We start from the raw sequence: 27,219 nt of genomic DNA, 5'->3' as shown, positions 1-27,219 counted from the left end.
TGTCAGACGAGAACGGAATGAGAACGGAGAGTCTTAGTACGCATGCGCCGACATGTGTTTACTGGAATATTTTCCAGTCACAGGGAATCGAACCCGGGTCTCAGTTTTAGCTGCCATCATGCTCTAGCGACTGAGCTAAGGAGATGGCTGGGAAATTCATTTTTTTGTGCTTTTATCTTTGATCCGCATTCGGACACGTCCATAACGGCACATAATTCGGTAGCGCCGCTGAGTCGGCTCATGCGCCGTTCGCACCAATCGCCGCGGCGACTCGGTCGCTACCGCTCCCTCGGCGGCGGCTCCCGGGGCTCATCGGCGGCTGAGACAGCGCGGCTCCGTCATTTATAGTGGCGTGAACGGGACCGTTGGGTGGCTGGTAAACCCTTCATAGCGGTATCAAATCTCGCTTCGGTAACGACTTTTTTTTTCTTTCTTCCTAGACCACTGGCCATACCCAATGCGTCCAACACTTGAAACAGTAGGCATAGCCAAAGCGTCCCCTCGTCCGACGCAGTACAGCGCGTCAGTTGTCTGACGCTTTGGAGGTGAGAATATGTTGAAGAGAGAAGACATCTCAAACAGCGGAACAGCAGTGGAACTGCGTGGATCGCCGTTCCACTACCTTTCAAGCTGCACTCACATATATATGGCCTACTTATGTGCCATCAGAGCGCGCAAGTATTGCGTTCGGTGGCGTATCTGTTAACTCATTAAAAGCCAACCCCGCGATGTCGCGGGAAAAGTAATAGAGTATCTATAGTGCCATCCACGCGATGTCGCAGGAAAAGTAATATATTACTGTAACGGCGAGTAAAAATACCTAGTACAATGGCCGACGCTCCGGAGACGAAATCCGCGCTGATTTGTCATCATCACGGCTCCACGAGCACACAATAGTCATCCCATAACATTGAGGTGGACGGCCGATCTCATCTTTAATGTCCATTATCTCAAAACTACACTTTAGAAGCTAGGATGGAGGCAGATGCTCGCTTATTTTACACAGTTATAAAAGCTCCCGGTCGGCCATTACACAACTCCACGTGGACACGCATCGGTTCCGGCGCACGATCCGATGACGTCAGACCGGAAGTACTTCTGGTCTAGACTTCTGGCCTTCAAAATAAGACAGCGGCCGTTAATGGGGCCGGGAGGGGGCACTCTGGACCCCCTAATCCGTTAATGTCCTGGGCTCAGAATGAGTTAATCAGGGGCCGCCACCAAACACAGTACGTAATAATAATAATAAATAATAATAATTCTAACCAACTCACCAGGTCAGGCATTGAGAGGTCCAGTAAATACATTATAATAATAATAATAATAATAATCATAATCATAATAATAATAATAATAACTCACCAGGTCAGACATTGAGAGGTCCAGTAAATAAATTATAATCATAATCATAATAATAATAATACTAACTAGAAGCAGTGCTCTTCCGAGCACAGGTCTCCACCAGGCCAGGCGTCCTGGTGGTGCTACTGTATAATAGGCCAATGTAAAAAGGGTGCCACATGTTCTTCACCTTAGATCGTTCATGGCAATCGGACGCTGCATGCATGATTTGAAGCATTGTGTTCCAAAAATGTGTTTTACTAAAGTCTACCTGCTGGTGGCGCTATAACAGGCCAATGTGAAAAAGGTAGCATTTGTTCCTTGACCTAGTGGGAATATGTGTGGCAAATTTCACGGTAATCGCAAGCTGCGTTGATGATTTGAGGCATTTTGTTCAAAAACGGAGCAATCCTGCAAACTTTGGAAGCCAATATTAGCCAATCAGGATGGAATATGAAATATCAGACGTATCGGACTTGATCACATGACTATAGAGAGATACTGTGTACCGATTTGCGTGATTTTTGGATAAAATCTCAAGGAGTAATATCCAAAAATGTGTTTTACATAAGTCGGCCCAAAGGTGGCGCTATAAAAGGCTGATGTGAAAAATGCAGGGCAAAGGTTTATCCTCAGCCTCTAGGGAGTGCGCTTACAAAGTTTGAAACTGATCGGTGGAGTTATAGGTAAAACCACAAATCGGCCTGTTATAGCGCCACCATGAGGCTGATTTAAAAAAATGTAAGTGGTATTTCTTCCTCAGCCTAGTGGGAACGTGTGTGCGCGATTTCATGATAATTGCACTTTGCGTTTGTGATTTGAGGCATTTTGTTCAAAACGGCTCAATCCTACAAACTTTGGAAGCCAATCTTAGTCAATCAGGATGGAATATGCAAAATCGGACAGATCCGTGTCGATCACATGACTGTCGAGATACTGCCTACCGATTTGTAGGATTTTTGGACAAAATCTGTAAGAGTAGTGCACAGAAATGTGTTTTGCGAACATCGGCCACTAGGTGGCGCTAGAAAAGGCCCATTTGAAAAATTTAGGGCAGAGGTTCTAGATTGGCATCCAGGGAATGTGTGTGCTCACTTTGCCAGCGACCGGACCAACGGCGACTGAGATTAGCTGCACACAAACTGCGAGGACACACGGACGCACGCACGCACGCACGGACACACGGACGGACGGAGGGGAAAACATACTCTCCCCCATGCCTTCGGCTGGTGGAGACAATAACTCACCAGGTCAGGCATTGAGAGGTCCAGTAAATAAATAATAATAATAAATAATAATACTAATAGTAATAACTCACCAGGTCAGACATTGAGAGGTCCAGTAAACAACCCTCCAGAAGACTGGCATGATCCCATCAGGAATATAACTCCATGGTTTATAGCAGGGCTTTGGAACACTGGAAATAAAAACATAATTTACATTAAACACAGTTGGATTGAACAGATGATACATACTTTTATTTATTGATAATGATAAAAAAAAAAAAGACTACAAAAACAAAGCCAAGGAATATTTCAACTCTATGAATTCTTATGTACCGGCTGCTCTCAAGCTGTACAACGAGACACACAACGGTCGATTGACAAGGACTACCTTCCTAACGTAGGACGACGGTAGCCTCTTTTTCTTTACTGGAACTATATCTGCACTGACTCTGACCTCTAAGGACCTTCCAGGGAGGGTGCTCTTGTGCGTCTTGCCGCGTCACACTTTCTTGTTTATTTAAAAAAAAAAATTGCTAGTTGTTTTTATCGCTCTGACCTTTGGACACTGCACTATTAGGTTGTGTTAGTATTATTTTCAGTATTTCTGCTTGTGTTTGACATGATGTAGAGATACTTGTTGCACTAACTAGCATTGACTGTTATGGTCACTTTGATTTGGGCACTGTATTATTTTGATAGTCGTGCTTTAAGACACTTTATGTATATATATTATTCGTTCCCTTTCCTGTTGTACCTTGCTCTTACTGTACTTACTGTACTCTGTACTCTGTTCTTGTTTTTTCTTTTATCTTTTTCATACTTCTCTGTAACTTTGTAAATATCCTTATACTGCTGTGCTGCCTCTGGGCAACTGATTTTCCCCCTTGGGATAATAAAGGTATCTATCTATCTAATTCAAAAGAATAGAAGTCCGCACAACAGCTCAATGCTCCACAGTGTTTATTAAAACATAAAGTTTGACAACGTTTTGGCCATCAGCTGTTGTGCAGACTTCTATTCTTTTTAATCTCATGTGGACCTGAGCCCAGCACTTGGAAAGGATGTGCGCTTCATCTTGTTCTTCTAACTCTATGGATTAGTCTCCACATGGAGGGTTCAATACAAAAAAGGTCTTGTCGCATATAATACATTTTCCTCCATTGATTCCGGATGGAGACACAAATGCGGCAAAACATAAACTTCACATCCATGAATTCAGTCTCCATGGGGTAATGGATCATTTAAGGTGAACTGTCCCTTTAATAGTGACTTTAAGCTTTGGACGGCAACGACAGACGGCAACGGGAAATGATCAGCGCTCGATTATATGTTCTTCCTTACCCGCTATCACAATAAGGGCGTGAATTTGTAGGAGCCCGTGTGTCTCTATAGATCAACCAGCCGCCGCTGCAGCCGTCTCGACAACGCCAGAAGCTCCCTTCCCACGTTGTGGCTGCCATGTCTGCTGCGTAGACGCGTCGCCATGGGAACCAGAGAGTTCAGTAAAAGGGGTGGGACCTCGTAGCCGACGGCTGTTTGCTTAACTCATTCAGAACGGATACACAGTATTGTGTATCATTATTTTATGCTTTATCTATTGAAAAATAGCAGATATACAAGCTCACAGCGCGGCACCGAGTGCCGCGCTGCGAGCTTGTAGATCTGCTATTTTTTTTTTTTATCGTGAACATTTTTACCCGATTCTATAAGTGTCTTTTGAATCCTTCTAAGGTTTTTTGAAGAAAAAAAAAACTATGTTTCTATGTCAGCAATCTGGCCAGCCATCGTCAAGGAAAAGGTCCTTTTCACTTCAACTGGAGCTCAGTTAGTCTGTTCTTGAGAGACTACTACTGTATGTCAGTGGTTCTCAAACTTTTTCATGTGAAGGACCCCCACAATGACATGTATTTGGCCACGGACCCCCATCTCAAAATATTTATTTCCAGGGACCACCCGCCCAGAAGCAAAATTTGAGTTACAAAGGTTCGCTTTAAAAATACATATATTCAAACATTTGTACACATTTTCACGACTTTTTTCAAAAATAGCAGATCTACAAGCTCGCAGCGCGGCACTCGGTGCCGCGCTGTGAGCTTGTATATCTGCTATTTTTCACTGGTTAAAGCATTCAATAATTCTAGGCCCTGAATGGGTTAATGATTCTGACCGCTATGGCGGCAGCCGTACTCCGCCAGGCGTTGCCGTCATGAAAACCGTGCAGCTTAAAGTCTCTGATATCTAATAGATAATTAATAATATGGGGCTGTTAAGTATGACATCATTTTGTAGGCAGAGGAGAATTTCTGCCCCCAGTTTCCGTGAATCTTTTTACTATTTTTACTATTTACAAATTTTTCTTCTCTTTGTTGTTGAAAGGAAAGTGTTAGAATTATACTTTAGTCGTTATTTTTGTCTCGGATCTGTTGAAATAGCGAGGGACAGAAAATGCTCTGGGGGCAGAGTTCTCCTCTGCCTACAAAATGATGTCACGGCTTAAAAGCCCCATAGACACACACAGGAAGTAGGAGGAGTCAGGCAAACCTTTTAGTGGGCGGGACCGAGTAGTTTCCTGTGGTCTGATTGGCCAGCGGTGGGCTGACAGTGAGAGAGGCGTGTCTCCTGTCCTCTTTACACTGGTTATATATAGTCTGGAGGAAGTGAACACACGCGCGCACGCACACACACACACACGCACACACGCACACACACACACACACACACACACACACACACACACACACACACACACACACACACACACACACACACACACACACACACACACACACACACACACACACACACACAACCCAAAGGAGACATTAGATGAACTAGTAGAAATAGCAGATCTACAAGCACACAACACGTCACAATGCAACAGGTTTTATTTGTATTTCTAAGAAGGCACATTTCATCCTCTGTTGATTCTTTTATCTGTGGCAGATATTGTTTTTTTATCTGTTATCTGGCCCAGTGGGAATGGGCCTTAAGACCTTAAAACCTGGTGAAAACAGTTGTGTGCATTAGCGCAAGATGACAAAGGAAATCATTATATGGAAAACATTAAATTAACTTCTGAAAAGGCTTCTAGGCCTACACTAGCCTACTAGTAAAACTAGTGGAACCACTTGAATAATTGTGGTTGTAAACAATAACACAGACAATATAAATCCTTAGTCTAGTTGTGGGAAGAAAAGGATATCATTACGGACCCAAATAACTTTTAAATATCTTGCAATTGGCAACGAGTCTCCTCGGCAAGAGTGCCTCTCAGAGTTCCTCTCATTTCATAAAGCTATATTATAACCTCTCCATCATCAGCAATAGTCAGTGGTGTGTGTTACCCACACTCCCGCGCCCCCACCGTTGCGCTCAGGTTCACTGGGAAAACTGCGGTCGCAGAGCAGAACAGTCGGCTCGCAACACTTTAGTTTATTAATGACAACTAGCAGCACAGACAGGGGTGTCAATTGGGTATGGCAGGGGTGAAAATAAAAGTTACTTTTAAATATAAATCCATGAATGTCTCTTTGTCTATCTGTGCTGGTTATTATGTTGTTAAATTACACTAAAATAACTACAAATGCAAAATTTAACAAAATGGTCACTTTAACAAGGTATTATAATTATATTCTCTACACTTGTATTCTCCCCGTCTTGACAGAATGGTATATTCCCAGGTTCCGCAGGTCAGCTTCACAGGAGCAATGCATTATTGTTAATTGTTTAAGTTTAGCTGCACTTGAACAACCGTTCCTGGCTGCCATATCCAGCCCAAGAAACCGTAGAAACCTGTGTAAAAAACTGCCAAAACTAGTTTTTTTTTCACACATTGTGAAAATAGCCGATCTACATGCTCACAACGCCTCGCAGCGCGAGCATGTAGATCTGCTATTTTCACAATAAAACCGTGTTATCCAAAATGTAATGCCTCTTTTCCATGAGGACACCCATCTTTGCCATACCCTAGCTTTTGCTGAACTGACACCACTGAGCACAGAGAGACGTGTCAACACTTTTTCTTCAGTATAAACAAGGAACAGGAAATCACATCTCTATAATACTATACTCTGGGCTCTATTTGCATCCATGCTGAACCCTAAACACCTAAACTAATACTTCCTTTTTTTACTATTTTGAAAAACATTTTTAAAGCTGATATAAAATACAGCTGATCTACAAGCTCACAACGTGTCCATGTAGATCAGCTATTTGAACTATTAACTAAACTACTAACTACTAACTAAAAGGTTTTTCAAAATAGTAAAAAAATGAAGATTATGTGTTTAGGGTTTAGCATGGATGCAAACAGAGCCCACAATGTAAGTCTAGTTTACACCTGGTGTTTGTATTTGTGTGTGTGTGTGTGTGTGTGTGTGTGTGTGTGTGTGTGTGTGTGTGTGTGTGTGTGTGTGTGTGTGTGTGTGTGTGTGTGTGTGTATTATATATTATATTATATTATATATATTTATACATACCGTGCTGACATCCAGGATAAATACCATGAGCAAACACAGCTACCAGGGTGTGTGTGTGTATCTATTATATATACTGTATAGATTGTATGGGCGTGACATCACTGTTGCTGGAAGTTATGTGGGAACGCCTACTGAGTGGCAAAACACTCATTTCTGCCATTGACAGCCCACACATCCAAACAGAAAAGTCCTATCTGATTGTATTAAACAAAGTTAACTCACCAACATTGCGGCTGTACTGAAAGCTTGAATTTTCCTCTTTCTATCTGCAAAGTTTTTGTTTCATAAAAATCCACCATAGGCATGTTATTATGACTATGAGCTACTTTCTGTCAAGACATTCTGTGCAGGTTTTTATTTTTCCAAGTGTCAGAGTTTGGAAGCACTCGTTTTCTACAACACAACATCCTGCTGTCTCCTGCATTATGTGCAATTAGAAACAGGTGGTATGCAGGGCTGTTGGTTGATTTGCAACGAGCACTTCCAAACTCCAACGCTCCAAGCTGCTCAATGTTTTGCCACTCAGTCTAGATTAGGGGGGCGGGTCCCAGTGGACGTGCATACCCTCTAATATATATACATACATACCGTTGGGGGTGTGTGTGTGTGTGTGTGTGTATACATACCGTGCTGACATCCAGTGGCAGTATGAACACGATGAGGAAACAGAGGTACCAGGGTGTATAATATAGCGCCACCTTCAGGCCGATTTTTAAAAACACATTTTTGGACACTGCTCCTACAGATTTTGCCCTAAAATCACGAAAATCACTACACAGTATGTCTACACTCATGTCATCAACATGGATCAGGAACATTTTGGAAAAACACATTTTTGCCCTATTTGTGGAGATAAGCGACCTACGGTCGCTTATCTCCCGATTAGGGAGTCTTACTGGTATATTATATATATATATATTCATACATACCGTGCTGACATCCAGAGGCAGTATGAACACGATGAGGAAACAGAGGTACCAGGGTGTATGTATATTATATATTATGTATATATTTATACATACCGTGCTGACATCCAGAGGCAGTATGAACACGATGAGGAAGCAGAGATACCAGGCCAGCAGTGTTCCAAACAGAACCATCCTCTGCTGCTTCTTAAAGTCTCCATAACGATGGAGGAGGAACAGAGCGAGGAAGAAGACCACGATGATCTCTATGGCAAGAGCTGCTCCACTCATCTGGAATATACATATAAATATATATAAATACATGATCTCTATGGCTAGAGCTGCTCCACTCATCTGTAAATATACATATACATATAGTTATTAATATGATCTCTATGGCTAGAGCTGCCCCACTCATCTGTAAATATACATATACATATAGTTATTAATATGATCTCTATGGCTAGAGCTGCTCCACTCATCTGAAATATACATATACATATAGTTATTAATATGATCTCTATGGCTAGAGCTGCCCCACTCATCTGTAAATATACATATAGTTATTAATATGATCTCTATGGCTAGAGCTGCCCCACTCATCTGTAAATATACATATACATATAGTTATTAATATGATCTCTATGGCTAAAGCTGCCCCACTCATCTGTACTATACATATAGATATAGTTATTAATATGATCTCTATGGCTAGAGCTGCCCCACTCATCTGTAATATACATATACATATAGTTATTAATATGATCTCTATGGCTAGAGCTGCTCCACTCATCTGAAATATACATATAAATATATATAAATTAGGGATGCGAATCTCGACCACTGAGGCGATACGATACGCATCACGATACACTACCAGCGATACGATATAATTGCGATACATTGAAATCTTGCCGATACGATACATCACGATTCACCCCTGACCCCGATACGATGCGATATGTTTCACGATATTGCGATACACCCCTGGTCCTTACGATGCGATACGATTCACGATTCGGTGCGATTCAACACAATGCAAAGGATTTATATTAAAGCCCATGTAAATTCCCCCCCCCCCCCCCCCCCCCCCCCAAAAAAAAATTACTAAAAATGCATTACATTTAATTTCCAAACAATTTATTGTTTCACTGTAGTACTAGGCTCTGTCTAACAATCCAACTTATTGAAATCTGGGAGAACACTCCCTGGCTGGTAGAATTGTTTGATTAATACTATATCATGATATCATTATTATATATCATTACATCCTCAACAGGTGGTCAGGGACCCCTAGGTTCCTCAGAGTTATGTGAGGCGGCCAAATATTAATAGTTAGTTGTTACAGTAACCAATTGAACCCTAGCAAGTAGCAACCCTATAGGGGAACATTAGCCAATACATTAACACTTAGTGGGGGTTTAAGAGATAATAATTAATGGATTATAATGAATAACATAAATCCATCATATTAATAGAAAAGATAATGTGTGAACAAATAAACACAACATAGTAATGTATTAATGTCACTGATGATATAGTGCTGTCAAACAAGTCTCTGATAAGTTTTAATCTGCAACAGTTTTATATAATAGCCTACAGTAGTCTAACATATAGCCTACAGTGGGGGTCCCTGCTTGATCTCTCTCTTCTCAGTTAAGGATCCTTGACCTGTATTATTATTATATTGTATGAATATAATCTAGGATTTTGCCATTTCTAGTCAAAATGTTTTAAAACGTCGATATTTGAGTCACAACGCGTCGCGTTGTGAGCTTGTAGGTCTGCTATTTAGGTGCGTGCGCGACACCGTCGAGCTGCCAAGTATAAATCAGGCTCCAGCCTGAGCCTCTCTTTGCAGAGGGAACAGCAGCAGCCTGCAGCTACAGTAACAAGTTGTGAATCAGTGTCAAATACTTTAAATCGCTAGTTGCACGCCCAGTATCGTTGTTGTAGTTCATACGTGTGTGTGTAGTTAAAGCGTGGAAGCTTCTGCTTTGTTTAAATCAATTCCGTCGCAGACTCGACAAGAAGAACAAACGGGTGTGGAATGTGGATCATAATATCACGCAGCGTGCTCCAGTCCAGTGACACAAATATCACGCAGCGTGCTCCAGTTCAGTGACACAACAACGGATCGGTTACATCAGCGAACATTGGACAGGGATGTTATAAAGCTAAACGTGGTACTAATATTGCATGTTTAACCAGTGGGCTCACGACTCACGAGTGCTGTCTGTCTGCATTCGGTCGGGTCGGGTGTTCACTGCGCTACAGCTCAGTGCTGCTGTAAAAGACGCATGTCTGTAGAGTCGCTACAAGTGCTTTTTGGGGGAGGGCTGATGTGGTATTCAATGCGCCTCGGAAACACAGTATAGAATGAAATACTATGCAAAAACCGATCCAACCGTGGAATGTACCGATCCAGACACCCACGATACGATACAATCACGATTCCAGCCGCCAATTGTACCGATCCACCCTGAATGAACCGATTCACTCGTGTCGCGCACGTTTGTATCGCGATTACGATCCGTATCGGTATATATCTCCGCATCCCTAATATAAATACATGATGATCTCTATGGCTAGAGCTGCCCCACTCATCTGTAATATAAACATAGTTATTAACACATATGGTGCCAACCCCGAGTTTCCCGAGTTTGTATTGGTACTAGTGCTGTGCCAACCCCGAGTTTCCCGAGTTTGGGCCGTTTTTGAAAAAAAAAAAAAAAATCATTTTTTTTTTTTTCAAAAATTTTTTTTGGACCACCAGAAATGTATTAGGCATGATCGCGATCGCGAAATTGCATGTTTAACCCCCATACCAACCCATTCTTTCAAACATGGCAGCCATGTTTGTTTACATCTGAAGAAAACATAATGGCTGATAAATCATGAATGCCTGAACGGATTTCCAAGCGGATTTTTTTGTTTGAAAGCTGTGAACAGCATCTACACACGTGGTGCATCATCTAGGCATGGGCGTGCACTTTTTACACACTTGCACAATTACATGGAAGTCTATGGTAACCATGGCAACGCGAGACATTGAAGAGAAAAAATCATTGCAACATAAGTGTTAATACTACTACTATAATATAAATCTAAACTAGGCTTTATTAGCAGTTTGGGAGGAAAAGGAAAGTGATTCTTCAAACTGCCAACATTATTAAATGATATTACATAATAATAAACATGATATCAAATATAATATGGATCAATATGGGAAAGAATCTGTGTGGTACTTTTTGGGGGGAATGGGGGCATTTCTCTGGAGTCATTTTGAGTCATTGTTGGGACAGGACAGGATCTTTTTCTGGAGGAGGGGGGGTGGGACGGGACAGGATCTTTTTCTGGAGGAGGGGGGTGGGATGGGACAGGAGTGAAAATCCACTCTACTGCAGTGGTTCTCAACCTTTTCAGGCCGCGACCCCCAAAATAATCATATTTTAGCTGGGGACCCCCAAAATAATCATATTTTAACTGGGGACCCCCAAAATAATCATATTTTAGCTGGGGACCCCCAAAATAATCATACTGTATTTTAACTGGTGACCCCCCCCCCCCCACCCTGACGAGCACTAAGAGTTGAGGCATTACATTTAGTATAACACGGTTGTATTGTGAAAATAGCAGATCTACATGCTCACAACGCCTTGCGTTGCGAGGCGTTGCAAGCTTGTAGATCTGCTATTTTCACAATTTCTATATCTAATATTTGACAATTTGGCCAATGTTTAATTTGTCATTTTAGAGGTATTAAAAAGTCCTTAAATTGTCACTTTAGAAATGTGCAGATACCCTCTATACACTTAAACTTTATGTTGGTTTGTTTACTGTTGAGTGAGAAAACAATGTTGCACATAGAGGGTGCATTCGGAAATGCGCACTCAACGCACTGGTGTGCCATGTTGTCGTTCGTTTATTCGGTGCACTTGGTGCGTTGTCGTTCGGAAATCCAGTGCGCGGTGCACAACCAAAATGTGGAACGCCCTACCGAAGGCCTTAAAGGAGTGTGGATCCCTAGCATCCTTTAAAATCCTTCTTTGTATATACTTATTGTTTGTAAAGACTTACTGTTTTTTTGTTTATTCTTTCTTTTTTACTGACTATATCTACTGCATAGTACTGTGTTCTGTCTGTCTGTCATTCAATGTTATATGAGTTAAATATCTATCATAGTACTGTGTTCTATCTGTCTGTCATTCAATGTTATATGAGTTAAATATCTATCATAGTACTGTGTTCTATATGTCTGTCATTCAATGTTATATGAGTTAAATATCTATAGTACTGTGTTCTGTCTGTCTGTCATTCAATGTTATATGAGTTAAATATCTATCATAGTACTGTGTTCTGTCTGTCTGTCATTCAATGTTATATGAGTTAAATATCTATCATAGTACTGTGTTCTATCTGTCTGTCATTCAATGTTATATGAGTTAAATATCTATCATAGTACTGTGTTCTATCCATCTGTCATTCAATGTTATATGAGTTAAATATCTATCATAGTACTGTGTTCTGTCTGTCTGTCATTCAATGTTATATGAGATACTTCAATGGTTTCCTGTGGAAATAAGCTTAGTCTTTTCTAGGATCTCCTTTTAGTAGACCTTGTACCAGTGAACTGTACCGTCATGAAACTGTACCTTTTCCTATGCAAACTGACAATAAAGTCTTCAATCAATCAAATCAATCAAACACATAACCACAGGGAAATGAGCTTAGACACACACACACACACACACACACACACACACACACACACACACACACACACACACACACACACACACACACACACACACACACACACACACACACACACACACACACACACACTGTGTTGCATTCTCATCTTCCTGGTTCTCATGCTAAACAGGGGCTCCACGGGGGGGGGGTCTATGTTACAGAACTTTATTTGAACAACAGACGACACCCACTGCAAACACAGCTGCTGCTTTTAAATACATTTATGTCTTTCTTATGATTATCCCATCTACTGTACATTGTATTGAGGAAAAACAAGGCTGCTATTCGTTCCAAAAGCTTTCTACCCTGACACAATGTGACATAGTCTGTTTGCACTCTGCTGTACCTCTTCCAACTGTATGTTCCCCATTTTACCTCCTCCAACTGTACATATCTCTGCTGTACCCCCTCCAACTGTATGTTCCCCATTTTACCTCCTCCAACTGTACATATCTCTGCTGTACCTCCTCCAACTGTACATATCTCTGCTGTACCCCCTCCAACTGTATGTTCCCCATTTTACCTCCTCCAACTGTATATATCTCTGCTGCCAGGCCGAAAACTCAAAAATGTTCATTTTGGGGAGTTAGGAGGTTTTGACCGAAGGGCTTTTTACTACTTTCCATTGGTTCAATATTATTTTAACCAACACTCAGATGTAAAGGGTGTTCAATAGCCCTGATTTATGACAAAAAAATCAAAACCTCGAAAATGGAGTTAAGAGGTTTTGGCCAGACAATGACGCCCATTTTCAACTGTTTTTATTTTATTTCTGACACTTGCGTTGGAAATGTAAACCTATGTTTTCTCATGCCAATAGAGCTCCTTTGAATTTAAAACTTGCACCCAGGGTGGGGGCAGGGTGGGGCAGGGTGGGGGGCAGGGTGGGGGACAGGGGGGGGGGGGCATTAACATGCACCGTCACCCCCCAGCTCTGTCCATGTCAAAAGGTTTAGAAAAAGCAGCTTCTCTGCAGCTGGCAAACAATACTCTGAGTCTCTGAACCACAACAATAGTGGGTTTCCTATTATAACCAGAAAGATGACATTCTAGTCTAGCCCAGTGGTTCTCAACCTGTGGGTCAGGACCCCCAGGGCGGTCCCCACATTATTTTGGGGGTCCCCAGATGATTAACTTAATGTGCAACATTGTTTTCTCACTCAACAGTAAACAAACCAACATAAAGTTTAAAGGACAACTTTAGTTTTTTACAACAAGGGTTCATATTTTAGATTAAGATGAGTGTTAAAATTATTTCATTTACTTCGTTCTATTGTTTTAGAGATTCTTATTTCAGTAGTTGGTGGCATGCGTGTGGCTAAATATGTCATTTTACACAGAATAAGCCCATTCCCAAGATACAACGAAACCTTTCATGGTTGGATGTGACTTAAGGGGGCTAGAAGTGTTACTGTAAATAGCAATAAAGAAACTGCTGGGTTATTGTGTCTAAAAAGACATATTTAGCCACTTGTACGCATGCCCCCATGAGTACGCGTGCCCCACATTTTAGCACGGTAAACGCAATAAAACAATAGAACGAAGCAAATGAAAACATTTTAACACTCACTTTTTCTTTTCTCTAATTACAATCTAAAATATGAACCCTTGTTGTAAAAAAACAAAGTTGTCCTTTAAGTGTATAGAGGGTATCTGCGCATTTCTAAAGTGACAATTTAAGGACTTTTTAATAAAACATTGGGCAAATTGTCAAATATTAGAGGCAGAAATTGTGAAAATAGCAGATCCACATGCTCACAACGCCTCGCAACGCGAGGCGTTGTGAGCATGTAGATCTGCTATTTTCACAACATGTTATACAAAATGTAATGCCTCAACGCCGAATGCTCACCCCAAAACATGATTTATGAGAGTGTGGTGGCTTGTGTGGGAAAACCAAGGCATGGATGTGTGTGTAATGACAACTAGTAACACATTCACTAAGAAAATAAAAATCACTTTTGACCACAACAAATAGTGTCGCAGCGATAGGCTTATAGGCTCCACTCTATGCTATGAGAGCTGCTGGGTTCTGCTGGGGAAACTGGACAACAGGAGCATTTGTGCCTAACAGACCCCATGGACAGTCATTATGGATCAATATAAGACCTAACAGACCCCATGGACAGTCATTATGGATCAATATAAGACCTAATAGACCCCATGGACAGTCATTATGGATCAATACAAGTAGGGAAATGAGCCTATAGATGTTATCTATTGCAGACTTTAATGTCTCAGTGAATTGAAAAGTACAAAAGGATCCCAAAGTCAACGATCCATAGTTCTTTCTTTCTATGGTTTAAATGCTATTAGTAGAGCTATCTGAACTGTCCTCTACTTTTACTATGAGAACTGATAATACAGTATTCAATCAAATCAATCAATCGGTGGTTTAATTGATGGTAAATTAATAGTTTAGTCTCTGACGTCAACTAGTCACAGATCAGCTGATAGACAACCATATGATGATCAGATTGTTCACATGACAACATGGGACCAATGATGATGATGTTAGCCCTGCACTGAGCTCACAAGTCCTTTAACCACTTAAAGGAGTAGTTCACCCCCAAAATGACTTTTTTTTCTATTGATTAGTCACGCCATGGAGACTATAGTTCAATAATATTTTTAGTTTTTTGTCGCATTCCTAAGACAAAAATTTGATAACAATAAATTTACCCCCATTGATTCCGGATGGGGACCCGTTTCGAAACGGGTCCCCATCCGGAATCAATGGGGGTAAATTTACTCGAATCAAATTTTTGTCTTAGGAATGTGACAAAAAACAAAAAAATATTATTGAACTATAGTCTCCATGGCGTGACTAATCAATAGAAAAAAAGGTCATTTTGGGGGTGAACTACTCCTTTAAGCCCCATATGAGAAGCTGACTTCCCACAACCAGTCACACAACTGGTTTTGTTCTGTTATTGGTCAATAAATCGATAGAGACAAAATCAAATTACAATTTCAATGTTGATTCTGCTACAGGGGCCCTACAGCACATATAATCAGCTGCCATTGTATGTTTCATCCATGCATTACTCATATTACATTATTATTACACATTATCATTACTTGTTTTTATCATTTTTCACCCTATACTTTAACATTACTAATATTACAGCACTACTCTCACTAAAACATCTGTAGAGTTTACATAGTTTGAAATATATTCATAAGATTTTGCCTATCAATTGATGACACCTTGATGGACAATTTCTCTATTCACTATGTCTCCAAAGAGGTCTGGAGTCTTTTTCACTATTCAGAATGAATGCACATTTTCCATAGGCGGAGGTCTTTTTCAATCCTCTTTTCCCTTGTCAGTGATCACAGCATTACAATTTGGTAAGAGAATTGTGATGTTTTACACTGCATTTGTGGTTTTCATCTGAAAACACAAATTGACATGAATCCAAAATACACTGATGATTGTGCTGTCAAACAATGAAACTATATGGAATCTATGAACAGGTTGTGGGGGTCCCTGCTTCATCTCTCTCTCAACTAAGGGGTCCCTGCTTCATCTCTCTCTCAGCTAAGGGGTCCCTGCTTCATCTCTCTCTCAGCTAAGGGGTCCCTGCTTCACCTCTATCTCAACTAAGGGGTCCCTGCTTCATCTCTCTCGGCTAAGGGGTCCCTGCTTCATCTCTCTCTCTCAACTAAGGGGTCCCTGCTTCATCTCTCTCTCTCAACTAAAGGGTCCTTGGCCTGAAAACGTTGAAGACCCCTGTCATACCAGTATGTGATCAATGAATTAAACCACGTGACCCATGTTATGGGTTGTAATGATCAGCTGACCTCCATAATGAACAGCATCAAACATGACACGACCTTAATGTCAACATCTGATGTCCACAAAACAATCTGGCTTCTTATAAACGATCTTAAAACAACAACAAACGTTTATACACTACAGTGAAAACAGCAGATCATCACGGGTGAGCTGGTAGATCTGCTGTTTTCAACATCATGTAGATGATATAATGAGATGATGACGACTGACTGAGTGCAGCTAGCCTGATGCTAACGCTAGCTCCCAGGCATGATGTATATAATGATAATAGAGCATTAATAAAGCATTAACAGTACATTAACAGTATGATAGATGAACATAATAAAGACTGTACCTTACTGTAGATCTCAGAGTGTTTATTAAACCCTCAGAATGATCAGATGAGATGTTTGAGACTCTCAGCTCCAAGCAGCATCCATTGTTGTTGTTGCTCACACTGAGATAGACTGGAGAGGAGAGGAGAGCAGACACACCGTAGACACACACCGAGAGGAATGGAGGGGAGGAGGAGGAGGAGGGGCCGATTAGCCTCGCTGCTCGCACATCCGCTCTGGAGCGGATACGGAAGTGCATGGTGACGTGTCGGTGTCATGGTCGGTGTTCGCCCGTAGCGTTGCCAGATTTTGCAAGACAAAATAAGCGATCCGGTATATTGAAGAATTTGTTAGAAGTTTGGAATAGGAAAAAGTACAGTTTCATCATGACAGTACAGTGCACTGGTGCAAGGTCAACTAAAAGGAGAGCTTTTTGGCTTATTTACACAGGAACCACTTTATGTATCTCAAACTACACTTTAGAAACAAGAGTAAAAACCAACAAAGGGTCAAACTCTTTTTTCTGCTACACCACCAAAATATGGAAAGCCTTACCAAGGGCCATAAAGGAGTGTGGATCTCTAGCATCCTTTAAAATTGCCCTGAAAAACCACTTACAGGCAGCAGCCGTTCGCAACTGGTAAAAAAAAAACTAACCTAGCCCAACCCTACCCTCCCCTGCCCCTTCTTTGTATATACTTACTTACTTACTGTTTAGACTCTTTTTTTTGTTCTCTCATTTTTCTTTTCTTTACATATCTACTGCATAGTACTGTGTTCTATTCGTCTGTCATTCAATGTTATATGAGATACTTAAATGGTTTCCTGTGGAAATAAGCTTAGTCTTTTCATGAATCTCCTTTTAGTAGACTTTGTACCAGTGAACTGTACCGTCATGAAACTGTACCTTTTAGTAGACCTTGTACCAGTGAACTGTACCTTTTCCTATGCAAACTGACAATAAAGTCTTCAATCAATCAATCAATCAATCAATCAATCAATCAATCAATCAATCAATCAAACAAACAAACAAACAAACAAGGAAAAGTATTAAGCACTTAATAATAAAGAACTACACTTAATAATAAAGAACTACACTTAATAATAAAGAACTACACTTAATAATAAAGAACTACACTTAATAATAAAGAACTACACTACACTTAATAATAAAGAACTACACTTAATAATAAAGAACTACACTTAATAATAAAGAACTACACTTAATAATAAAGAACTACACTACACTTAATAATAAAGAACTACACTTAATAATAAAGAACTACACTTAATAATAAAGAACTACACTTAATAATAAAGAACTACACTTAATAATAAAGAACTACACTAAAGAAGCCCAGTTAATCAACTACACTTTAGAGACAGAAGCCCCCCCCAAAAAAAACAAAAACAAAAACAAAATGTACATAGATAGTAACTTTACAGCAAAAGTCGCTTATAATAGGCAGACATGGCAACACTGCTGCCACCTACATGTCCTTGGTCAGCTGAGCACATCTGTCGCTAGGGGGCGCAGTGGAGCAAATAGGCTACAATGATAGCATCTTGTGATTAGTTTCTGGACAAAATAAAAAGTGTATTAAAGTGTATTTAATGTTTGTTAACAAACATTCATCTACCAGCATGGAGAAAAGGCTTCCAACGTCACTAAACTGTCTTTATTTCAGAGAGAACAAAACTACTTTTCTTTATGGTTTACAGTTTATTTTTTATAGACCTATAATAGATATTTGACGTCATGTTCAGGAGAACACAAAAGGCTAGCTTTAAAAAACTGGACACGTGACACAGGGCGTCGTTGTCATGGAAACCCCTCAATGGAGGATCTGTCACGCATGACAGAATGTGTGTGTGTGTGTGTGTGTGTGTGTGTGTGTGTGTGTGTGTGTGTGTGTGTGTGTGTGTGTGTGCGCGCGCGCGCGCGCGCGTGCGTGCGTGTGTGTGTGTGTGTGTGGCTGATAAGGAAAAATTGTTTGCACAGGAAGTTGACGTTCCTACCGGAAGGGGCGGTGGTTCCCATGACAACCATAACGCTTGGAGAGGGAGTGTCAACTGGACAGAATCATCATCTTCATAGTAAGTGTTTATTATTGTGTTATTATTAACATACAGAGACATGATGTGAAACATTACATTAGTCTGTTGTGTAATGAAACATAGATATCATAACTGTCTGTCACTGCCTTCATTAATTATTTCTCTATTTATAAATCCTTGTTTTGAGTGGTCTCCTGTAATACTTTTTAGACATGGATTTATGATATTCATGTATGGCACAACATGACTGGTGTCTTGCACGCGCGTGAAGGCGCATGTGTGCGGCGCATGTGTGCAAGACACCAGTCATGTTGCCATACCTTAGCGACAGGCAAGATACATTTATTTTACATTGATTTTAAGAAGTACATTTTATTTTTTCCCCCTAGTTTCTAGGGTTTATTGGGCTGGATATGGCAGCCTGGCTGGAACGGTTGTTCAAGTGCAGCTAAACTTGGCATGTTAGTAAATAAAAACATGTTAAAATTAACAATAATGCACCTGCAGAACCTGGGAATATAACATATTGTCAAGATGGGGAGAATACAAGTGTAGAGAATATAATTTAATATAATACCTTGTTAAAGTGCCATTTTGTAAAATCTTGCATTTGTAGTTATTTTACTGTAATTGAACAACATAATAACCAGCACAGATAAACAAAGAGACATTCATGGATTTATATTTAAAAGCAACTTATTTTCCCCCCTGGACCCAGGGTATGGCAGCTGCATACCCCTGCCATACCCTGGACCCAGGGTATGGCAGCTGCATACCCCCTGCCATACCCAGTTGACGCCCCCTGCACACTGACTATGACGAAATAAAAACATGGCACTTCATTTCAAAAAGGTTGCTGATCCCTGCCATAAAACCTTTGATTCAAGGTTCAAGGTTCAAGGTTCAAGGTTCAAGGCTTATTGTTAGGTCTTTTGTACATAAGAGTAAAACCCTATTCTAGTTTGGCTTCCTTCAGACAATGCAGTGATATATATATATATATATATATATATATATATATATAAAATAAAGCAGAACAACAGAACACAACACAACTAAAGATAAAATAAGTAATAATGACTTGGTATAATGACTCCGGTGGCCTACTGGTCAAGGCGCATACCACATACGCACCGCCACACAGGCATGGTTGCCTTGGCGTCGCCGGTTCGATTCCCGATCCGGTGACCTTTGCCGCATGTCACTCCCCATCTCTCTCTCTACCCATTTCCTGTCAGGCTACTGTACACGATCAATGAAAGGCATAAAAAGCAAAAAAACAACATTTAAAAAGAAAAACAAAAGCATCTCAGCTGTACATGTGCATAAAGTTTGGTGTATTTTATGCACCAATGGCATTTTTTTCCCGTAGTATCTACTGTACTTTAACTTGTTGTAAACCAGTAAGGCTCCCTAATCGGGAGATAAGCGACCGTAGGTCACTTATCTCCACAAATAGGCCAAAAATGTGTTTTGCCAAAATCTTCCTGATCCATGTTGATGACATGAGTGTAGACATACTGTGTAGTGATTTTCGTGATTTTAGGGCAAGATCTGTAGGAGCAGTGTCCAAAAATGTGTTTTTAAAAATCGGGCTGGAGGTGGCGCTATATGGGAGAGATTCATGTTGATGGGATGAGTGTAGACATACTGTGTACCTATTTGCGTGATTTTAGGGCAAAAATTGTAGGAGCAGTGTCCAAAAATGTGTTTTGCAAGAATCGGCCTCATGGTGGCGCTAGAAGAGGGCCATGTGAGAAATGAGGGGTGGGGTCTCCGCGCCGGCAAGGCGGACGAATAGGTACCGGCCCCGGCTGTCCCGGTCGCTCCTAGCCGGAGTTACGGCATTTTATGTGAGCTGCAGTGTAGGGGGTCCTCCACTGGGGGCGCCACCACTTTTGCATCCGTTCTGGAGCACCAGGAGTCGGTGGTCCCCGGGAATTCCCCGTGAGCAGCCCCGTTGGGGTGGTCATTTGGTCAGTTTAGCACATTTGGTCATTTTTTACATCTGGGGGTCCCCCAGGGACCTGGGGGTCCCTGGAGCTCCGGGGGTCGGAGGTTGTAGTTTGGCAGGTAAGGAGTGTGTGTGCAAAATTTGGCATGGATCGGGGCAACGGTTGCGGAGATATGAGCAGGGCAGGGTTTGATAGTATATGCGACCTACGGTCGCAACAACTTCACAGTGTGTTCCATGTGCAACTGGTCGGTATAATTAACAACTTCACCGTATATATACAGTATTTATGTACGATAGGTGCAGATCAGCCTCACAATATCTACTGTAGGTGAGGCTCCAGCGTCAATTGGGTATGGCAGGGGTATGCAGCTGCCATACCCTGGGTCCAGGGGGGAAAATAAAAGTCACTTTTAAATATAAATCCATGAATGTCTCTTTGTCTATCTGTTCTGGTTATTATGTTGTTAAATTACAGTAAAATAACTACAAATGCAAAATTTATCACAATGGTCACTATAACAAGGTATTATAATTATATTCTCCCCATCTTGACAAAATGGTATATTCCCAGGTTCCGCAGGTCAGCTGTTTAAAATGTAAAATGTACTTACTTGTATGTAATTCCTTCGCGCATGTGCAAGACACCAGTCATGTTGCCATACCTTAGCTTTTTCTGAACTGACGCCACTGATGGAAGGGACGAGTGTGATGGGGGGGGGGGGGGGGGGGGGGGGGGGTCAGGGACATCGAGGCAGTAAATAATTATCATGTTTTATGTAGAATAGATCTTTATTGTCATTGTCACAAGTACAAGGAAATTAAAAGTGCCAAACGATCAGTGCATCACTAAAAACACTAAAACAATACAACAAAATATTATATATTTTAATATATGTTCAGATGGCATGAACGTTGAGGCAGTAAATTATATATATATTTTATATATTTTTATTGCGACCGTCAGGTCGCATTTACTACCAAAACCTCCACCGGCTGTCCGGCTGTCAGTCAGTCAGTCAGTCACACGTCACACGTCACACTTTTTCCCTGCTCCGCAACCGTTGCCCCGATCCTCCTACAATTTTTGCCCTAAAATCACACAAATCGGTACACAGTATGTCTACACTCATGTCATCAACATGGATCTGTCCCATATAGCGCCACCATCAGGCCCATTTTTTTAAACACATTTTTTGCCACTGCTCCAACAGATTTTGCCCTAAAATCACGCAAATCGGTACACAGTATGTATACACTCATCTCATCAATATGGATCTGTATACTGTGACCTGACGGTCGCTTATCTCCCGATTAGGGAGTCTTACTGGTATATTTTATATATTTTAATATATGTTCAGATGGCAGGGACATCGAGACAGTAAATGATATATATTTTATATATTTTTATTAGGGCTGGGACTTTAACTGATTAATTGCGATTAATTAATTACAGAAAATTAACGCGATTAAAAAAATTAACGCATTTTAATCGCACTTAGTTTTTGCACCACAGAACCTTCAGTTTCGGGCATACCGATCATAACGATGCACCAACCAAGAAGAGACAACAAGCGCAAAGGGAGAAGTAGCCGATCAGAGCGCTTTGCTTGGCCCAGTGGATGCGAAATTTATATTTAAAAAAAATGCTTCTCAGCTCAAATATCGATGTGCGATTAAAATGCGATTAATTAATCACAGAGCCTGTAATTAATTAGATTAAAATTTTTAATCGCATCCCAGCCCTAATTTTTATATATTTTATATATTTATATATATGTTCAGATGGCAGGGACATCGAGACATGACAGAGAGATGGCGTTGAACGCCAAGCGACGGCTGTGTGTGAGCTCAGATCCTGTGGAGAGACTCCGCCTGCAGTGCCTGGCTCGAGGGTCATCTGGCATCAAGGGACTGGGGAGGTGAGACGGCTATCTATCTGTCTATCTATCTATCTGTCTGTCTGTCTGTCTGTCTGTCTGTCTGTCTGTCTGTCTGTCTGTCTGTCTGTCTGTCTGTCTGTCTGTCTATCTATCTATCTATCTATCTGTTGAAGCCATTTCATTGATTTTGTTTATTTTTATTTGTTGATTATTAGTCTAATTAATTGAATAATTGATTAATTTCGGCAGGCCTCTCTGAGGCCAGGTTTACCACACAGAGGGCTTATCTTTGGAGAGGTGGGGGGGGATGGATGGATGATGGATGATGGATGGGTGGATGGATGGATGGATGGATGGATGGATGGATGGGTGGATGGGTGGATGGATGGATGGATGGATGGATGGATGGTGCCATGGTGGATGGATGATGGATGGATGATGGATGGATGGATGGATGGATGGATGGATGGATGGATAATAATAATAACAACATTAACTCTCTATCTCCCTTGCAGGACCTTTAAGATCATGGACGACAACAACAGTCGCTCTCTGGATGTGAAGGAGTTCCTTAAAGGGTTAAACGACTACGGTGTTCTGATGGAGAGAGAAGAAGCTCTGAGTCTCTTCAGGACCTTCGACCGAGACGGCAGCGGAACCATCGACTTTGATGAGTTCCTGCTAACTCTGAGGGTAATTAACTCATTAATATTAATAATATATTAATTAAGGCCAGACTGTTGCCTCCGCGATTTGGCCAAATGCTCCCGTCAACAGTCTGGCAAACGGAAATAGAAATGATGAGTGCGAGATAAAGCGGATGTGACGCAACCGCTCCCTTGGTGCAGTAGCAATAACATGTCCTACTGGAAGCGTTATGTCTCCTTTCAATATTTCTGGGGGGCGTTATTTCATCTTTCTCTGGTGTTGTTGGTGTTACCTCCATGATGTTTTCAAACGTTTTCTTAAACTATACACCCATAACAAGAATAGGCCGCTCGAATGACTCTGTCTGAGCTATTGTGTTCCTGTTGTGTTTCCAATGGGACTACAGTTCATTATAATGACTCTGTCTGAGCTATTGTGTTTCTGTTATGTTTCCAATGGGACTACAGTTCATTAGAATGACTCTGTCTGAGCTATTGTGTTTCTGTTATGTTTCCAATGGGACTACAGTTCATTAGAATGACTCTGTCTGAGCTATTGTGTTACTGTTGTGTTTCCAATGGGACTACAGTTCATTATAATGACTCTGTCTGAGCTATTGTGTTTCTGTTATGTTTCCAATGGGACTACAGTTCAGTGCAGCAGCGGCTACTTCCGATACTCGCCGTTCGGGAGCTGCCGTTCCAGACTCTATATAGCATTCGGAGATTGTGGAATAGTTGTCTGGCTACGCGAGACTAGGCTAAATAGCACGGCTCTCTTCTCACTGGGTGAGATTTCTCCTGTCTTGCAGCCGCCGATGTCCCCGGCCAGGAAGGAGGTGATCATGCAGGCCTTCCGTAAGCTGGACAAGACGGGCGACGGGGTGATCACCGTGGAGGACCTGAGGGGCGTCTACAACGCCCAGAACCACCCCAAGTACCGCAACGGAGAGTGGACCGAAGAACAGGTAGTTATCTAGTACCCAGAACCAACATTTTGTATAACATGGTTCTATTGTGAAAATAGCAGATCTATAAGCACACAACGCCATAGACATGACGTCCTCTATCTTGTCAACACCTCTATGTTCCATTCCATAGACATGATGTCCTTATCTTCATATGTTCCATTCCATGATGTTCTTATCTTCATATGTTCCATTCCAGGTGTTCAGAACTTTCCTGGACAGCTTCGACTCTCCTTACGACAAGGATGGAAAGGTGACTAAAACACTGTTCATTTAGTCGACTAAAACACTGTTCATTTAGTCGACTAAAACACTGTTCATTTAGTCGACTAAAATACTGTTCATTTAGTCGACTAGAATACTGTTCATTTAGTCGACTAGAATACTGTTCATTTAGTCGACTAAAACACTGTTCATTTAGTCGACTAAAATACTGTTCATTTAGTCGACTAGAATACTGTTCATTTAGTCGACTAAAACACTGTTCATTTAGTCGACTAAAACACTGTTCATTTAGTCGACTAAAACACTGTTCATTTAGTCGACTAGAATACTGTTCATTTAGTCGACTAAAATACTGTTCATTTAGTCGACTAAAACACTGTTCATTTAGTCGACTAAAACACTGTTCATTTAGTCGACTAAAATACTGTTCATTTAGTCGACTAGAATACTGTTCATTTAGTCGACTAGAATACTGTTCATTTAGTCGACTAAAATACTGTTCATTTAGTCGACTAAAACACTGTTCATTTAGTCGACTAAAACACTGTTCATTTAGTCGACTAAAACACTGTTCATTTAGTCGACTAAAACACTGTTCATTTAGTCGACTAGAATACTGTTCATTTAGTCGACTAAAACACTGTTCATTTAGTCGACTAAAACACTGTTCATTTAGTCGACTAAAACACTGTTCATTTAGTCGACTAAAACACTGTTCATTTAGTCGACTAAAACACTGTTCATTTAGTCGACTAAAACACTGTTCATTTAGTCGACTAAAACACTGTTCATTTAGTCGACCAGAATACTGTTCATTTAGTCGACTAAAACACTGTTCATTTAGTCGACTAGAATACTGTTCATTTAGTCGACTAAAATACTGTTCATTTAGTCGACTAAAACACTGTTCATTTAGTCGACTAAAATACTGTTCAGTCGACTAAAATACTGTTCATTTAGTCGACTAAAACACTGTTCATTTAGTCGACTAAAACACTGTTCATTTAGTCGACTAGAATACTGTTCATTTGGTCGACTAAAATACTGTTCATTTAGTCGACTAGAATACTGTTCATTTAGTCGACTAAAACACTGTTCATTTAGTCGACTAAAACACTGTTCATTTAGTCGACTAAAACACTGTTCATTTAGTCGACTAGAATACTGTTCATTTAGTCGACTAAAACACTGTTCATTTAGTCGACTAAAACACTGTTCATTTAGTCGACTAAAACACTGTTCATTTAGTCGACTAGAATACTGTTCATTTAGTCAACTAAAACACTGTTCATTTAGTCGACTAAAATACTGTTCATTTATCAACGAAGGGTTCCGAGTTCGATCACGGGCTACGATGGAAAAACTATGAATTTTTGGGTGAATGTATTGCAAAATCTCTGTAAAGCACCTTGGATAAAGGCACTGTATAAATGCACCATTTATCATTGTAGACATACAGTATAGTATTGTGTTGTCCATTTTAGACATACAGTATAGTATTGTGTTGTCCATTTTTTAGACATACAGTAAGTATATAGTATATATACTGTGTTTATTACACATTGTGTTGTGTTTTTGCAGGTGACCAAAGAAGAGTTTATGAATTATTACTTTGGCGTCAGTGCGTCCATCGACACAGACGTTTACTTCATTCTGATGATGAAGAACGCATGGAAGCTATGACCTTTCAACTTTGACCTTTGGCTGATACACTACGCATATCAGTGGTTTCCGAGTCTCGAGACCCAAAAGAGAAATGAGACGTTTGCCCAGGACCCACGTGATCGCAGAACCTTTGATGGAGTGAAATTGTGACTGTAATGATTGCATGTAACCTTGTTTTAGCACTATATAATTATATCCTGAAAGAGAATGTGTCCTTTTGTAGGCTCTAGTGAAAAGTAATAGATGTTTTAAGTTAACATATTCTGTTATCAATCCTCCTTTTGACACAGACGATAATTATTTGGACATCTTTTTTATTTTTATTTTTTTATTTCTTTTACAGTTTCAATGTGTTTGTTAATATTTTCCAACAAAACGGTAGACAGCTAAGTTAAATGTTATTGAGGACTGTATTCTAATGCAATAGACATGTTATTATGTGTGAATACTTGTGTCAGTTGTATTTCATGTCATGTAAAAACAGGAAGTGTTCTTTCAACAGAAACTGGAGAATAAAGAGTCTGTCAAGTGGAAACCTTGTCTGTTCAGAACTGTCTTAGTTCAGGATTTCAAATTCAAAAGTAGGAAAAGTAGCAGATCTACAAGCTCAAAACGCAGAGCTTTGCGCTGCGTTTCGAGCTTATAGATCTGCTACTTTTGATGCTAATGTACCTAGGTCACCTTGACTCCATTATAATGTCAGTGTAGCTTCACATGTAGATAAAAGGTCTACAAGCTCACATGCGAGGCGTTGTGAACTTGCAGATCAGTTATTTCTAAAACGTTTGCCTCTTTATTACATAATATTTGTAAATTTGGCAATAAATAAATTAATACACATACATACAGCACACACACACGCGCACGCACGCGCGCGCGCACACACACACACACACACACACACACACACACACACACACACACACACACACACACACACACACACACACACACACACACACACACACACACACACACAGACAGACAGACAGACA

The 27,219-nt window shown here is 40.6% G+C and overlaps 2 protein-coding genes across 2 annotated transcripts in view; one reads left to right on the top strand and one right to left on the bottom strand.

Moving 5' to 3' along the window:
- Window positions 1-16,952, bottom strand: part of lmbrd2b (LMBR1 domain containing 2b) — a 40,382-nt gene extending 23,430 nt beyond the window's left edge. Inside the window, exons 1-4 of the mRNA XM_080742979.1 lie at window positions 16,845-16,952; window positions 8,068-8,241; window positions 5,109-5,215; window positions 2,660-2,758 (exon numbers count right to left, since the gene is read on the bottom strand). Of these exons, the coding sequence (XP_080599105.1) occupies window positions 2,660-2,758; window positions 5,109-5,215; window positions 8,068-8,241 (380 nt within the window). The 5' untranslated portion in view covers window positions 16,845-16,952. The remainder of the gene's footprint in view (window positions 1-2,659; window positions 2,759-5,108; window positions 5,216-8,067; window positions 8,242-16,844) is intronic.
- A 5,669-nt stretch (window positions 16,953-22,621) lies between these two features.
- capslb (calcyphosine-like b) lies at window positions 22,622-26,242 on the top strand (the record flags this gene model as incomplete). Its single annotated transcript, XM_080743284.1, has 5 exons — window positions 22,622-22,758; window positions 23,235-23,412; window positions 24,179-24,334; window positions 24,534-24,587; window positions 26,141-26,242. 5 exons carry the CDS (start codon window positions 22,622-22,624, stop codon window positions 26,240-26,242), a joined length of 627 nt encoding a protein of 208 aa, XP_080599410.1.
- Window positions 26,243-27,219: the final 977 nt, after the last annotated feature.

This window comes from Nannobrachium achirus (genome assembly GCF_963921795.1).
Source record: "Nannobrachium achirus genome assembly, chromosome: 15".
Taxonomy (NCBI): Eukaryota; Metazoa; Chordata; class Actinopteri; order Myctophiformes; family Myctophidae; genus Nannobrachium; species Nannobrachium achirus.
The sequence above is the reverse complement of the archived record's forward strand: the minus strand, read 5'-3'. Positions and strand labels throughout refer to the sequence as shown.